Source organism: Syzygium oleosum, unplaced genomic scaffold (assembly GCF_021117445.2).
Source record: "Syzygium oleosum isolate NSW1041296 unplaced genomic scaffold, Sole_v2.1 Sole_v2.26, whole genome shotgun sequence".
In the NCBI taxonomy this organism is placed as follows: domain Eukaryota; kingdom Viridiplantae; phylum Streptophyta; class Magnoliopsida; order Myrtales; family Myrtaceae; genus Syzygium; species Syzygium oleosum.
Window position 1 is genome coordinate 4,530,849 of NW_026607510.1, and position 17,270 is coordinate 4,548,118.

The following is a 17,270-nucleotide window of genomic DNA, read 5'->3' on the forward strand; positions in this document are numbered from 1 at the left end:
TACTTAGATGGAAAAAAATATCAAACTTATCCTAAAATCAGGAGGGTTAATTCCAAAAAAAAAGCATTAACTTTAGGTCGAGGGACAATTCTGGCCCGAACTTTTTTTTGTCCAATAAAAAAGCACTAACTTTAAGTCGATGGACAATTCTGGTCCAAACTTATTTTTGTTCCCTAACAAAGCACAAACTTTAGGTCAAGTGCCAATTCTGACCCCAATTTTTTTTTTGTCTCGTAAAAAAGCACCAACTTTTTTCTTAAATCCCAAATCTGTCCTCCATTGACTTAAAATCATTGATTATCCAACTTGACTATTCCATCTTAGCAATAAATCCACATGACTTGCTAACTGTATTTAAAGCACTATTCATTGTCTTATTCTTTGAATCACAACTTGAAGAATAACGGTAAAACTGTTCGTCTTCTTCATTTTACCGGCAAGTAAAAAATATCTTCAAATTGAATCTCTTTGATCAGACGCCTTGGATGAGATTCTCTAGGCTCATCACCATAATCTTTTTTCTCAAACAAGGGTGACTTTATATAGAAAGTCAACAGGCCAGATTTGCGATCATTGTGAAAGTTTGTGATTTTTTATGTGACAAAAAAAAGTTGGGACTAGAATTGTCACTTGACCTAAAGTTGGTGCTTTTTTACGGGACAAAAAAAAGTTCGGGCCAGAATTTTCCCTCGATCTAAAATTTGTGCTTTTTTACGGGAAAAAAAAGTTCGAGTCAGAAGACATCTCTCAATCTAAAGTTTCTGCTTTTGTTTTTGAAATTAACCCAAAATCAGGACGGAAGATTGGTTCCCAGCCCAGGTTTGTTGCGTTGCGAAAATGTACACGCAGGCGGCGCACGGATAATTTTTACAATTCCCTCGAAAAAAAAAAATTTCATTCCAGATTTTCAGAAAATAAAAAAATTGGAAAAAAAAAGAAACGACTGACGTCACCCCGAGGAAAAAACCCAAAAAGAAAAAGCACGCACGCAACTTCGCCGGATGAGGACAAACTGCGATGGTTAGTGGCGGATTTACGATAATGCCCTCCGCGTCGACCTCGCCCCCCCCTCCCGTTAACCGGCGGGACACCACCACCACCACCCCCCCTCGGCCAATCGCGGAAGCTTCCTCCTCCTCCTCCCTCCTCCCCCCTCCGCCTTCCTCCGCCGTCGATATCGATCGTCCTCCGACGAAAGCTCCCCTCTCCGCATCTCCTCTCTCGCCTGCGCGCGCGGATAAACCGGAATCGGCGGAGCCCCCCGCCGCATCGATCGAGCGGTCCCCCGAGCGAACGGCGCGGCAACCGAACGACGGGACGCCGGAGGGACGGACAGAGGGAGATAGGGAGTGGGCCCCCTTCGCTCCGGCGATCGGAGTCTTCCGCCTCCGCCGCCGCCGCCGCCGTCTATGCTCGCGCCTTGGATGAACGCCGCGTCCTTCGCCTCGGACCCCCTTCGGCTCGGGCGGCTTCTTCTCCCTCCTCCTCCGCGCCTTTGACGACTGCTCCGTTCGCTCCCGCATCCGCTCGATTGTTCGTCCCCGCGTCCGCGAGCCTCTCTTGCGGTTCTCTTTAGATCTGTCTCGCTCGCGCCTCGAGCGTCGGGCGATTGCGTCGCGTCGGCCGGCGCCCGATTCCTCGGGGCTTTGGCGGATTAGGCCGAGTGGTTTCAGTGATGCTTCTGGCTTGCGTGAGGGTGTGGGCGCATTTAATGTTTCTTCTCTCCGATTGATAGCTGGCGGAATTCGGGAATGGAGTATCCCCTCGGCAGTCGTGCTCCGGCGGTGCTGCAGCTGCAGAAATGGAGCCCGTCTCGGGCCGAGCTCAACCTGTCGGAGTTTCGCGAGGCTTTTATGTCCCCTACGCGGCGGCTGCTGCTGCTGCTCTCGTATCAGTGCGAAGCCGCGCTCCTTCCTCTGCTTAGAGGTATCGTCTCTACCGAATACTCGGGTTTCTATGATCTCGGTACGGGCGAGAGATTCTTTTGTGTGATTCTTTTGTTATATTAGGGTTCTAGAGTTCTTTCTTCCAATGCAAATTGGCCTTATGTTACGTTGATGTGTGTTTGCTGCAGGGAACTCGAATATCGTAAATTATTCAGAGTGTTGTGGCGACGATGGGACTTCTCAGGATCATGGTTCTTCACCTTTGACAGAACATAATACGTCAAACTTAGGGAATGATTTGCCATCCACATCTGGACAGGCAACAGAATGCGATGTTGAGTTTTTTTATCGTAGTAGCTTTCCCGGAGATGGTAGCTGTCCATTTATTTCAGATGTAACTTCACTGGCTTGGGGTGCATGTGGTGACACTTATAGTCATCACCAGGATACTCCATTCAAGGAATTTCTTTTTGTTTCTGGGAGACGGGGGGTGACGGTTCATGCTTTTTGTCAACATGATAAGCCCAGTGAAAGAACTAAATTTATGCCGGAGTCTAAATTTGGGGAAGGAAGGTGGATGGAATGGGGCCCTTGTGCTTCGACTGCTCAAACTACAGAGCCTTCTAGCTCATCACTTGAGGTCTCTGGAGATTGCACTGAGCGAATTGAAAAAACGACGGGTGATACTCACAAAGGCTCTGCTAATGATGGGTCATCAAGCAACATGCTTTCAAAGAGGTGGTTGCGGTCCTTCTTTACCAGAGTTGAAACTGTGGAATCAGATGGTAACATTTGGATCCAGTTTCCTTCGGGGCTGTCATATCCTTACTCTGCTGAGGTTGTTTCTTTTACCATTTTTGACAATAATTTCTCATCTCCCGATGCTGTTTCCAATGGTCAATATGTTGGAGACGCCAAAGATATTCAACCTGAAACAATTCTTGATCCACTTGATGATGCATCCGTAAATTCCAGCCCTAATTTTCTCTCCGATAGATTATCCAAATTTTTAGGTGTCAGCCTTGACTGTCGCTATTGTTGTTCCAAAGTTTTCTCCAGCAATTCGCATTACTTGATTGGGTTTGTCTTAACATCAGAAGATTATAGTTCAATTAGCAGCAGTGATGCCAGTGAAAGATTGGGGAGCAGAACTTTCATTGTTGTTCTCAGATTAGCTAGTTTGGGAATTGAGTGGGTTTCCTCGGTAAAGCTTGGGGAACATTTAACCATGGACCTGCCTGGTGTGTGGACAGACTTTTGCTTTTCTGATAGTCTAGTTGTTTGCCTTGCTGCTTCTGGCTTAATCTGTTTTTATGCAGCGATATCTGGTGAGTACGTGAGAAGTTTAGATATCATGCAAGCTTGTGGAGTAAGTTCTCAGTTGAACTCCTTTCAGCAAGAAAATATCCACCTGGGCAGTAAACCACAAGTCAAACCAGTTGAGACTTTTGAAGAGATGACCCACAAAAGCAGTCATCTTAATGTCAAAAAGAAGTTTACAAGGCTAGTTGCTGCTTCATACACATCTCTATTAGCTGCAGTTGATGAAAATGGTGTGATATATGTAGTATCTGCTGCCAATTTTTTACCAGCCGAATACTATTCGAATCCTCTGCTTCCGCCACATATTCATCAGTTGGGGATACTAGTTGGGTGGGAGGTTGGTGGTTTTGACATAGGGCATTCGTTGGTTTATCCTAGTGTTTCAAGAATGCAACATAGAAACAACGGGAGTAAGGAGCTTCGGAAATGCCAGAACTGGTATTCGAGTGGGATGAGAAGCCAGCATGACTCATCTTTGACTGGATCTGGCACTTCAATGATAGCATATGAGAGTTCTCATAGCTTAAGCTTAAAATCGAAGTGCAGGCGCACAGTCTTTCTTCCCATGAATGGTTTTAAAGAGGATGACTGCATAAGTTTGTCTCCTCTGGGAATTACTAGGCTAGCTAAAAAGCACACGTTGAAGCAAGATGGTTGTCAAATTATGCATTGTGATCTTCAAGTGGATTTTGTTGTTTGTAACAACCATTGTATGAATACCAAGACCAAGCCTTTCAATCCCCAAGTGAGTAAAGGGGGTTTCTTTGGAGAAGCAGTTGGCTGCACTTTCCAGGGATGTCTGTATTTGGTGACACAGCATGGTCTTTCAGTAGTTCTTCCCTCAACTTCAGTTTCACCAAATATGCTTCCTAAATCTATAGGATATAAGTTCAGAAGTAATGATGGAGGCGCTCTAGATGAAGCTGGTAATTGTTTGGGAATTGAAGAAAGATATCGGTTTTGGTCACCCTGGAAACTTGATGTTTTGGATAGAGTCATTCTGTATGAAGGCCCAAGAGTGGCAGATCGCTTATGCTTAGAGAATGGTGAGGTTCATACTCTTTCATATTTTCTTGCAGCTTGAAGGACTACATTATGTTTCATTACTTCATATTGGTCGTGAGATCTACAATTGCTGGTTGTTCCTTGTAATTGCATCTGCAGTCTGGACATTGGCCAAGTTTTCTTCATTAGTTCTACTATTGATTTGGCAATCTGTCCTTTGGCCATTGTATTTGGATAAGCATCTTGATTGTGATTGGACATGTCAGAAGAAGTGCTTCTTGTCTGTGACTTTGTTGAACTGGTTAAACCCTACTCAGTAGGAGTTGTTAACATGAATGCTAGCTATGTCGTGGCAAATCTTTCTGAAGAAAATTGTGAAAGTGAGACCTATAAAAATATTGCAAAAGATTGGAGCAAATGACGGTGAATATGACATTGGATCAGCATTGAGGATCATTGGTTGTGCTAAAGCATATAGATAAGGGGACATGCAATAAGTGCACAGGCTTGTACACGAGCATCAGTGTGCATGTTTTGTAACTTCACAAATACATTGCGTAAGTACACACAAGAACCCTAATTGTATATCTCTTCATGTATGCAGATGTGTTACCACTTCCCGCCCTTTGATACGAGCTCTTAAGTTTTTACTAGAATGGAAACTAGCTGGAAATAACTATGAGATCCGAATTTATTGAAGCACGCTAGTAATGGGGGTCCTTTTGTCCTCAGTTGGTTGTTGATATATCAAGTTGCCAATGCCATGAAAACCATGTTTTGGCATTTTATTCTCTGTCGGCATTAACCATATCTTTGGGCCTTGAATTTATATGCACTGTGTTTATTTTGACTTGAACATTAGTTGACCTGGTACTTCTATGTGGAACATTTCTTCACAGCCTGAAATTGTTCGACTTAACAGGACTACACTGAGACGTGAAAGCTTGATATTATTAGAATTGTAGAATGATCGAAGTAATTTACTAATGAAAAAGTTTTGCTCTGGGCTTCCACTCTTGTTATTCAAATATATGTGGCATTGATATTTTCGTCCAATTAAAAGTAGGCTGAAGCTGAACTGGATACAGCGGAAGGAATAGGCTGGGATGTGACCATGATATTGCTGCTTCTTAATCATCATTTACTTTCTCTTCTGAGGATCTTTTCTCTTTTATGTTTTATTTTCTTTTTGAGCTACACAATTGTCATCCGAGCACTATGAATAATTAATGACCAAAGTCTGCCAATTCAGACAGAAGGTCCAATGGCACTTTATTTTTGCCTTCTGGATTGGAGGGGTAAACTTAGGAGGAGAGCTCCTGGTTTTTAAACCAGAAAGTAGAAAATGTTAGCAAGTCATATTGGAAGGTCCATTGTTTTCCTTTTTGCTTTGGAGGCTGTCGTTTCCCCCTTTTTGGTCCCTGATGACTCTTTATCATTCATGTAAGTTAAATGATTCCTGGTGACTTAATAACCTGTGAGAAATCAGAGTTGTGTCAAGGATGCAAACCCTACCCACCCCTTTAAAACACAAATAAAGTAAAGAAAGGAAAAATGAAGTAGATCGGGGGAGTGGGTGGTGTTATATTGATATTGAAGTATTATCCCACATCGATTGACAATGGATGCTAAATGCTATTTATATTAATGTGGTCTCCTCCACTTATCAGCTTAAGATTTTGGGTTGGACTTTCTAATATGGTATCAAAATCAGTGCTATCCGTTTCATGAATGTGCGCTCGTAATCCGGCTTGCACGTGAGTGGAGGTGTTGAATTATTATCTCACATCGATTGACAACGGGTGCTAAATGCTCTTTATATTAGCGTGGTCTCCTCCACCTATCAGCTTAAGCTTTTAGGTTGGACTTTCTAACAATTGAATATTGCAGGAGTTGTATTTTCAGATTGCAGGTGGTTTAAGGTGTTTTCAGTGGCTTATTATTATGGTAGATGTATAACATGGTTATCTTGTTAGTCAAGAATAAGATCCTGATATTTAAACTTTTAAAGTGGTGAATTGGTTAAATCCAAGGACCTGGCCTGTCACAAGTTGTAAAATCAATTCCAAATGAGCCTAATATATTTAAAATAATCGAAGTTCATTGGAAGACGAGTGATATATCCACTTTTGGATGATTTCATGTTGAAGGGAGGGATTTAGCTTAAAAGCATCAGATGTGTAGATTGATTTGATTAAATCTAACATATATTGTGTACTTTAGTACATTAATTTGATAAAATATGGACAATTTGAAATTCCCGTTACCAAACGAAACTGAACATGTTATGTATGAATAGCAGTCCGAAAAAGGAAAATGAAGAGTAAATTATTTGAAAGGTCAGTGCTTCTATTTTTTTTTTAATATGACATTTACACAACCATTATAATCTTGATATGATGAGAACAACTACATTCACAGTCAAAAAGCTTGTTTGTGAATATTACTTGAAAATTTTAGATGTTTAATGATGTGCTATACTAGTGTCATACAGATAGAAATAGTGCGTAGATAGGAAATTAACAAAATTCAAGACTCGTGCATCTCTTAGGCCTTCAACCTGTTTGTTAGACAGTGTGGTCCTTAATTTGTCAATTGTTGTTTGTAGGAAAATGATACATGATACATGTGCTCTTTTGCCTCTTATGATCATATTCTCTACTTCTTTATATTCGCTTTGCTATGATCAGGTTTTTTCCCCTTTCTTTTTTCTCAAGTATTTTGGATTCCTAGTGGTGAATGGTGCTTGTCTTGGCAGGATGGGACTTGAAAGTTTCTCGAATACGGCAATTACAACTAGCATTGGACTATTTGAAATTTGATGAACTAGAGAGGTAATATTCTGAAGTTTCTTTATGAAATCGTATGTCACTCCTTAATTTATATCATGGTTTTGGCGTAGAAAATTTTGAATATTTTCTACTTTACAATATCGTTTGCCTGTTTTTATCGTTGGAACATGCAAGTGTTTTTATAGCATATTTACTTTTAGTTTTATTTCGTATTGATAAAATGTATAGTTTGTTCTATTGTTTTTTCTGTTGAGAAGAAAATTACTTATACTTAAGCTTTGAGAACAATTGACTGACTACGACGAGGTGTCGTTTGGTTCCTTGTTTCCCATCACCTAGATACAATTGACTGACTACAACGAGGTGTCGTTTAGTTCCTCATTTCCCATCACCTAAATCAAGGGATCTTGCTTCTTTATACATTATGGGTCTCACTATCTTTTTAACCACACATATTGATTGACATGCCTTCGAGCCTTTGCCATACCACCAGCCTTCGGCATGGTGTAGTGTAGTAATGTATAAAATACATGTCTTTCCTTATATTAAGAACTTGAGCTTTTAGAACAAATGGTTCCATATTCAATTTCCTTTTGTTTGGCGGTTTGGTTGGGTCAAACATAGGAGATGATGGTTTGGTGTTCTTCAAAGTGGACCTTTGACCACATGGAGATAATTTGATGTCCAGTTTCGAGGAATTGTACCAGAAATGACTGATCTTCTGTTAAATTGAGATGGGGCTGGGAATTTGCAAAGGCAGGCAGAAATTCCATGATGTTGTTGGAATGGATGTCTTAGTAATGGAATCTAATTGACTTTTTTGTCATATCTATGTATTGTTTCTATGCATTGAGTTTCTGTTTTCTTCAGAGATATAATTGGTTTCATAGACATGGTGGATTCTCTCTCTTGTGAATGAGTTCTTGTTTGGTCTTTGAGCTCTTTGGAATGTCGTCGTTTAAGCACAGGCTGCGGTCCATCCTTATACTTTCTCGTAGGGCAATGACTCCACTCTTAGCCAGCAAGCCTTAATCTTGGTGCCCTATAATGACTTATTTATCCTTTTACTGTCAAAAGAAGAGTATATATCCGTCAATGGATCAGTCATTCATATCCCTCCCGAATATTCGGATCTGTTCGTCATTACTGTTATTAGTGAATAGCTTTTGCTTTCTGCAAGTCCTCAGAGATTAGAAGAGCTAAATGTACAAGATGGCAATGGTCTTTATTGCCATTTGGAATATTTGGTCAATTTGAAAAATGAACTAGTTAGTTTTTTTTTTTTGTGGTCGTGGCACTAGTTAGTTGGAGTTCATCTTTCTCTGTCATGAAATGAATCAAATGGATGGGTTATAACTGAAAATTAAGTTAAATCCTCCATCTTCTTTTGGTTCATAAGAGGAAAGACACACTTGGAAACGTGATCACATAATTGCTACAAGTATGGGAAACTTGAATAGAAATTCAGATGTTGTTTCTAGCATAAAAACAAGCATGGAACTTGAGCAGATAACACTGGCTGTGTTTTTTGTTACAGAAAGTCATAGACTTCATCAGAATCCAAGTTTAAAATTTTTTTACCTAAAAGTCGAATATTTTTATTGGTAGAGTTGACCATACAGTTTCTTGATGCACATAATTTTGATAATGATCCTTTTGTTTCCTTTTTCTGACTCTCTCTATCTTTTGCTGGATGACTAGATCCCTAGATATGCTTGTGGGTGTCAATCTCTCGGAAGCAGGCATTTTGAGAATAATCTTCCAGGCTGCTTTTTTGATGTATGGAAAAGTTGGCAGTGATATGGATGTAGCTGTGGCATCAAAGTAAGATCTCTTTTTCAGTTCATCTTTTCCGTGGTTATACAATTACATAGAAACTACAATATTCCAGAATACTATCCTCGAAGGCCCCCTAATGTACTTCCTAATGGAAGTGCCGCAGTCATCTTATTTATGCAGTTATATTTTAGGTCATTACTTCTGCATATGACAATAAGTACAGTTTCACCTATCCTACTGAAAGTTGATCAAAATTGCTACATAAATCTATCAGAATATCCATCATAATCAAATCCTTTTCTTACAATTTGTAAGAGAATGGGTCATGTCTAGAGAAAGAAGTTTAGATGAACTATAGGAACAGGAAGTTGTATTTTCTCCCTTATCCTACCCAGAGCATGAGGAGAATGGCAGGGCCTTACTTCTCCACCAAACTACAAAACTTACTGGCAGGCACCGCTTTAATGTATTCGAATGTAGCTTTCAAGTGAACTTTGGCTGGTCTGTTAGTTGCTACTAGTGATGCTGTAAAGGACAAGGGAAAGAAGGAATTGTTTGTCATAATAATCAAAATTCTTGCTGGGACAATACATCTGTTATACAGGATTAAGAAATTCCCTAAAGTGGTATTACAGAACTGTTTACTTTTTTATCAGTTACAAGAATGTTGACCAATTTTAAAACTCTTTTTAAACCAAAAGCATAATGACATTATCGATCTTTCTTTAGTTTGTGGAATTCCATATGTTGTTCAGTGAGTGACCACATATTAACAGGAAGATCCAGAGTTTGCTAGCCATTAGAAAAAGGCTTCTATTAGTTTTTCTTCTGATAGATAAATAGTTAAATTGTAGGGCACTAACGGGGTGCAAACCCATGTACATAAGAGCCCAAGAAAGAAAGGCTGAAGCCATACAAAACAGCTCTGAAAACCAAAAGAGAGCCCAGATACAAGATAAATAATCAACTCTATCAACCAAGGCATTTACATCCACATGCCGGTTTCCTCTATATCAGAAGTGTATTACTTTAAGCTAATTTTCAATAAAAACAGAGATGGAAGATTCCTCTCCATCAAAAGTCTCTTGTTCCACTCCTTCTAAATCAACCATAAAACAGAGAGAAGAATTGAGGCAATCCTTATTTTCTTGTTGTGCTGTTAATGAATACCCTGCCAAGCCTAAGTTTTGCTCAATGGAACCTCCAATAACACAAGATAACCCGGTGCAAGCATGGGAAACTGTCCAAACCATTTTCATCCAAGTAACAATGAAGGACTTCACGACATTTATTAGCTTCTCCTGTGAACAAGAAAACTTCACTACGATTGAAGCTGGACACGTCCGCATTGCTTTTTAATGAGCTTATACTGACTTTTACCTGATGGTTGGGTGGTTCATAACAAATGTAACTTGCCAAGCATGTTTCGAGGAATTTGGGATCGTGATTGATTCATTTTGTTGAACAAAAAGGGAAAATAGAATATCTCTATCCTGACTGTGTGATAGGGTCGGCTCATTTAAGAATGGACTAAAATTTGATTTTTTCTTGTATTAGGACAACAAACCCATGGGATATGCTTGATTCATCTGTAGAGGACCGCATTCTACTAAGAAACCTTTTATTTATTTTTGTCAAAATTTAGTAAAATATACGTAAAGGTACATGTCTATAGATGCATCACATGAAAGTATAATGGTTATAACCATTAAGAGACATTGAGCTAAAAATTCTACATTGAAATGTACCATATTCATCTGATTGATTTCTAGGGGGGAGAGTGTGTATTTTGGTATTCTGATGCACGTTGTCTTTTGGGGCACTATGTTATTTTTCCTTCTTATTGGTCATGCAGACCTATTGGCTACACTTTTTTTGTCTATCAAATTGAACACTATCATGTGTCAAAATCTGTTATGGGAATGGAATTGAATTTCTCATTTATGTGTGGATGTCTCATCACAGGGAGACTTCTTTCTTGGAAAAATGTTTCAATTGTACACAAATGATGGAGCCTATTACCTTTGATACTTTGATATGATCATTTAAATTGTTAATGGCTTTCAAATTTCTGATTACTTCCCTCCGGAAGACATTCAATTGGTTGTGTTCCACTTGAGTGCAGAAGGTACTTCCAGATGGCTTGTGCTTGTTTATTGAATTTTTCATTTATCAAGTTGTCAGTTCAAGGGAAATCAATTGATTCAAGCAAAACTGGTTAAAATTGACTCAGCCAAAATATTCTCAGTTGTAGGTATAATGCACTATTGGCACGAAAGAGACCTTTCAAGTTGCATTGCTGTGCATTATACTGTGGCTATATCCTTATCACGATTATTTTCCACCTTGATTTAAGCTTGGAAGAAAAAACTTATGCTTTTCTTTGGAAGATCCTCTTTTTGGATTATGCTTTTGATTAGTCGAACGACATAAAGGGGTTATGCCAGAACTTGTATGTTTTCTTGAAGGCCTTCCTCATTTTCTCATTGTTTGGTGCATAATTGGGGCTGTCCTTATCTTGAATTTATGACAGGCTTCTAGCATTGGCTTCTTCCTTCGCTACCAAACTGATTCGAACATATGGTTTGCCACAGCAGAAGAAACATGCTTACATGTTAGAGGGCTGTGACAGTGAAGTACTTCCTCCCTCCCCTCTAGCGGAGGAAGTGCAAAGTGAAATGAAAAAATCAAAAAGGCTTAATGAGATGGCATATTTTCTGGAGATCATTCGGAATTTGCAAGGACAACTTGCTGCAAAACTTCAAAGGCCAGGCCAAGGATTGGTATGATATGCTTATGCTTCTTCCGATGTCTTTATATAGATATTTGTGGCTAATAACTTTATCAATTTCTACAGGTGGATGTGGGGGAAGCATCGAGTTTGGTGGATGCAGAGCTATCTACTGATGAATCTGGACTTTCAGTTGTCCCGGCAAGTTCAATGTCCCTTAGAGCATCTAACCACCATGATGTTTCTCTACCGGCTGCAGTCCTGGATTTTGGAAATAATGAAAGTCTTGCTTTGACACTGGACTCTTTGGATTCTAGAGTCCTCACGAATTTAGATGACACACGTGATACATCTTCCATTGTAACCCGAGTGGTTGAGGGAGAGATTCCTAGAAGGAATCTTCTTCCCTTGGAAAATCCCAATGAGATGGTGAGACGCTGGAAAATGGACAATCTTGATCTTAAGACTGTGGTCAGAGATGCTCTTTTTTCAGGTCGTCTCCCCTTAGCTGTTCTTCAGTTGCACCTCCATCACTCAATAGATCTGATCGGTGAGAACGAGCATCATGATACTTTCAATGAAGTTCGTGAAGTTGGAAGGGCTATTGCATATGACTTGTTTCTTAAGGTAAGTAGGTAATGAATTTTCTCATGAGATAAATGTTATCGTCGTTGCATTACAATGGAACATGGTTAACAGGGTGAAACAAGACTTGCTGTAGCAACGCTTCAAAGGCTTGGAGAAGACATAAAAACCTGCCTGAAGGAATTACTTTTTGGCACCGTGAGGAGATCTCTCCGAGTGCAGATTGCGGAGGAGATGGAAAGATGTGGTTATTTGCGAGGCAATGAGTTGAAGATATTGGAAACAATAGCGTTAATTGAGGTATTAGGCATTTGTCATTCTGGAAATCCTTTATATCTCTTAAGGCATTTGCAGCATATATAATTTCACTATTTCCTTTCTTTGCTCTAATATCTTTGTTTGTCTTGTGGCGGTCTAAAAGAGGCTATATCCCAGCAGTTGTTTCTGGAAAACATTTCTTGGCCGGAGGGACCAAATGGAGAATGCAGTAGAGCAAACTAATATGCAATTGTTGCTCTCACCTATGTTCGTCAATATTACCATTGAGTGTGGTGAGATCGATGGAGCTGTCATAGGTTCATGGGTGAATGTTGGTGGTAATTCTTTAGATCCTGTGGTTAATGAAGAGAGTGTTCATGGTGGATATTGGGCTGCTGCAGCTGTTTGGTCTAGCATCTGGGATCAGAAAACTGTAGATCGGGTAAGTCATTTTTGTTTTGTTCTAAGTTTATGTTAGATGCATTTCTGTCTTTTTATTTTTCTTTTGTTGTGTTCATTAAAAAACAGGGCATGTTAGTTGAATCAAAAGTCTGGAAAGGAATGCTGTCTTGGTGTGCTATTTGGTTTTCTTAAACATTCCAATTTTATATGAATAATCACGATGAATCTTTCTCGACTTTTTCCTGCTGCGCTTAAATTTAATTGCTTCCCCAAAATTTATAGTTTGCCTAGAAATTGTTTGCTAGGCATAATGTTATTTTCTTCATTCCTGGACCTGGTAGGCATAATTTTAATACTTCACTTTCACTCATTTGTTTCTATAGTGAGATCTTATCATTGAAAATATCTTTAAATGTAAGAGATTATCCTACATATCTCTGCTGTCGAGTGTAGGTTTGATGTTGGTGTGAATTCACGATTGCCTTGGATTCTTTCTGTAACAGAATATTCTTATTCATTTCTTTTTTCTCTGATCCTTTTATGGGTAGTTGATCACATCATGCACTGTACTCTGTCTTTTCAGCTTCTTCCGTCCCACTTGTGCTAAAATGTTCATAGATTGTCCGTCAAGCGATTTGAATAGCTGACTTACGACCATGAAAGCTCAAAGCCTCACTTCATGCCTTTGAGTTTCTTGCTAGAGCTGGCAAAGGCAAATTAATGCAATTATTCAAAAACTCTGTGGTCTTTTGTTTATTATCTGATTTGGCTTTTAACATTGTGGGGATACATGTTTATGTGTAATTTTGATGAAAATACATAGAGAAAATACAGATGCTATTCTTTGTAGCTTCCGTGTTTCGGTTTTACCTTGCTTCCATTTGAAATTTAATTCTGACAGCCTTTTCATCGCTTTTCTTCCAAGAGGCTTGTGAGTCAAGTTGCCTCTCCATATGCCTTTGCTTTAATATAGAATTGGAACTCATTTAGTTCTTGGTTTTTTTCAGCAGTGATTTTCACTGGTTATGTGATTACGTTGTCCTTCCACCACTGTCATTGCTTTTAAAAAGTTTCCTGTTATTCATATGTGGAGATGATAGATCTTGTTTTTGATGGTTGACAAGGCTGATCAAATACTGGATCAATCTTTTCTCTTGGGTGTTCATGTATTGAAATTAAGTTCTGAGAATCATTTTGTTGCGTTTCTTGTAAGAGTATGGTGTATGAACTTGTCTTCCTATATCTTTCATTGCTTTGAACGAGAACATGAACTAATAGAGCTTTTGGTTTTCTTAGTTTGTGATTCTCATTGGTATGATAGTGATTTCAATCTCTATTATTGCTCTTATGCTGTTTCATAAGATACATAGTGGATCTTGTTTTGATGGTTGACATGGCTGATTAACTACATCTTGCATTTAATATCTTCAGTCTGAGGATGACTTTGTTGCCCTTGTATAGATTGTACTCGATCAGCCTTTTGTGATGGGGGTTCATTGTCTTTGGGACTCGCAACTTGAGTACCACATCTCCCATAATGAATGGGAGGAGGTTGCCAGACTGTTGGACTTGATGCCTTCATCTGCAGTATGTGACGGAAGACTACAAATCACTTCTCATGATTTGCAGCCTAGCACTACAGATGGATATAGCAAGCAAGTTTCTTACCATGTTGATGATTTATTCTCTCCCGATGAAATGGATGACCCCTGCATCAATGTACCAGGTGTTAAGATTTTCAGGTTTTCAGCAGATATGATGTGTTCTATGTGGGTAAAAATGCTCATTGAGCCAGAGCTTGCAAAAAGGTTTATTTTCTTAAGAGAGTACTGGGAAGACACATGGAACATAGTGCCTCTCCTGGCTCGTTCAAGCTTCATTACGAGAAAGTATCATACTCCATTAGAGAGTGGTTCCTATGAGATCCAGTCAAAGGTTAATGCCTTCAATGCCAGAGAAACTTGTCTTACTGATTCTATTCAAAATTTGCATAAGGTCATTGCACGTCATTGTGCTCAGTACAACTTGCCGGATTTTCTGGACCTTTATCTTGATCATCACATGCTTGGTTTGGATAGTGAATCCCTCGATCCATTGCTGGAAGCTGTAGTAAGTTTTCTCACATCCAGTGAGTGCTACTGGTCCTCATTTTAATTTGCTTATTCGCAAATAGACCCAGTCTGCATTTTTTGAAGTGCCTTTTTGTTTCTGTTTGCATGGCTTAATAAATCTTTTCAACCAATTCGACATCAAATATTTAACTTCATTGAAGAAACCTGGACGATTGCTGGAAATGAAGTATGATATACTGGGTGATTGCACCTTAGTTACTGCTATAATTATCTGTCACTATCTGACTGAGAAGTATATCTGTTGCTACATTATCCCAGATCTTGGTATATGCACTTGTTTTTACATTGACTCTAGATTTCTTTTGCACTTTGTTTGGGAGAGGAGAAAGAGTGAGGAAAGGAAGAATTGGACAATTTGAATGATTTTGGACAGAAAGTTGATCCCTCCATATGTGCGGAGACTGCAGAGACGAAATTGAGTCGAAATTTGGAAGGATTATGGGAGAGAGTTTATCACTCAATAAGTCAGGAAAATGTGGAGAAGAACATGCATAAAATTCCTATAATTACCATAGTTGTGACTTTCTTTTCATTGCTTAACGAGTTAGGTTTTCAACTTACAAATCCATTTGGATTTAACCTTCACTTTCTTTCTCTATTTTCTTCTATACAAATCTTAAAAGAGAGAGTTTTCTTCTATTCTTCTCGCTTTGTCGTTTCCCCTTCATTTAGTGTTCTCCTTGTTCATGCTTTGTCAATTGGGACGTCGCCAGCTTTATTGCTTGCTATTCAGGAACTTATTAGAATTTGTTTCTTGGATATCTTTGACAATAAACCATAAGAGGAGATTATCATGTTGCGTTGTTGGATACTTTCATGGCTACCTCTGTTTTGTAGAAAGAATAGCTTATGGCTAGAGCTCACTTTTAATCTGTGTGAATATATATAGTTTTATTAGAATAAATCTTCTGTTATAAAAGTTGTACAACTTAGTTATTGATAGTTTGTCAAGTAACTTTTGGTTTCAGTATTAGACGTTGGGATGGTGAAGTCTCTACTGATGGTAAAATAGTTATGTGGGTACAAAAAGACGTCAAATAATCAGGTGAATTTGGCAGGCAAGCGATATCATAACCTTCTAGAACTGCTTCTAGTTTTTGTCTGCAATCAGAATAGCAACTCTCAAGCTAGACAAGCATGTCTCTTTGTCATCCTGGTCTTCTTAGTTAATTGTGTCAGTTTGTTAGCTATTACCTTATAAATCATATAAATTCTTGAAGACTGTTCTGGAATTGGGTGAGATGAGAGAAATTTTAGACATGGAGCTTAAGTGGGACCATAGTATGATTGTCGAGTCCTTATTTATGAACATGATATGATCTAATAGATGTCTAGATTTCTGGTGATAATTTCCTTGTCAATCTTGTGACGTTTTGGGTAATATAATTTGATCGAGAAGCAATTAAGATACTGAACTATTTGAATATGCATTATTGTAGGAATAAATTCTTACATGATCTACAGGATTCAAGAGTTCTTAACATCATGCTTTAGTTCCTAGGGGTCACTCTTATGTTCTACATCTCTTTCTTTTATAATGTTCTTGGGCTTCTTACTTTTTGTGAGAAGTGAAGAGGGCAACAAGGAGGTGGTTTTTTTTTCTTTTGGCTACTTATACTAGAGATCTGTTAGTTATTGCAGCTGTTGCTAATCCTTGTAAGATAGTGACCTGTTACACCTTCTGTTCTTGTAGGGCGATTGTCAATGGGCGAGGTGGTTGCTCTTTGCTAGAGTTAAAGGGTGTGAATATGAAGCATCATTTTCTAATTCTCGTGCGATAGTAACTCCCAGTTTATCTCCTGGTAGTAATCTGAATGTTTTGGAGACGCACTCTGTCATTCGTACTGTTGATGAGATTGCAGAAGGAGGGGGAGAATTGGCTGCTATTGCAACTCTTATGTACGCCCCTATCCCCATTCAAAACTGCTTGAGCACAGGCAGTGTTAAAAGGCAGAGTACTTCCTCGCAATGCACATTGGAGAACCTTCGACCTAGCTTGCAACATTTTCCTACTTTGTGGCGCACCCTTGTAGGGGCATGTTTAGGGCAAGATGTGAATTGCAATCTTCCTGGAAGTAAAGTAAGAAATGGTTAGTTTATGAAACCCTTTCCTTTGATATTCTTTATTTTAGGATTCAGAGGTCTGCCATGCAATGGTTCACTTCATTATTTTTTCTTCTGCTGTGCAATTCGCAGTGTTTGGATGTTCAGCTTTATCAGACTATTTAAGTTGGCGCGAGCATATATTTTTCTCCACTGGCCGTGATACTTCACTCATGCAAATGTTACCTTGCTGGTTTCCCAAGGTCGTGAGGAGACTAGTACAGCTATACATCCAGGTTTGCTTATTTTAATTTCAGTTCCCACTGCTACTACA

At 39.1% G+C, this 17,270-nt stretch overlaps 2 protein-coding genes across 6 annotated transcripts in view; both read left to right on the plus strand.

Annotated features, from left to right (window-relative positions):
* The first annotated feature begins 1,041 nt into the window (after positions 1-1,041).
* LOC130134995 (proline-rich receptor-like protein kinase PERK9) lies at positions 1,042-1,428 on the plus strand. Its single transcript, XM_056303140.1, has one exon. The coding sequence runs from the start codon at positions 1,042-1,044 to the stop codon at positions 1,426-1,428; it is 387 nt and encodes a 128-aa protein (XP_056159115.1).
* Positions 1,429-1,685: 257 nt separating this feature from the next.
* Positions 1,686-17,270, plus strand: part of LOC115681990 (uncharacterized) — a 35,665-nt gene continuing 20,080 nt past the window's right edge. For 3 of the 5 annotated variants that reach the window (XM_030606099.2, XM_056303218.1, XM_056303219.1), the window contains exons 1-11: positions 1,686-1,926; positions 2,075-4,255; positions 6,973-7,048; positions 8,708-8,830; positions 11,319-11,568; positions 11,643-12,143; positions 12,216-12,401; positions 12,523-12,801; positions 14,223-14,870; positions 16,587-16,983; positions 17,090-17,232. In XM_030606099.2, the coding sequence (XP_030461959.2) occupies positions 1,752-1,926; positions 2,075-4,255; positions 6,973-7,048; positions 8,708-8,830; positions 11,319-11,568; positions 11,643-12,143; positions 12,216-12,401; positions 12,523-12,801; positions 14,223-14,870; positions 16,587-16,983; positions 17,090-17,232 (4,959 nt within the window). In that variant the 5' untranslated portion in view covers positions 1,686-1,751. Of the gene's footprint in view, positions 1,927-2,074; positions 4,256-4,289; positions 4,772-6,972; positions 7,049-8,707; positions 8,831-11,318; positions 11,569-11,642; positions 12,144-12,215; positions 12,402-12,522; positions 12,802-14,222; positions 14,871-16,586; positions 16,984-17,089; positions 17,233-17,270 lie in introns of those variants that run through there. The other 2 variants (XM_030606100.2, XM_030606101.2) reach the window with 2 other exon arrangements.

Excerpts from the sequence above, each read along its gene's own strand:
- LOC130134995 (XM_056303140.1), top strand. The coding sequence starts at position 1,042 with ATGCCCTCCGCGTCGACCTCGCCCCCCCCTCCCGTTAACCGGCGGGAC.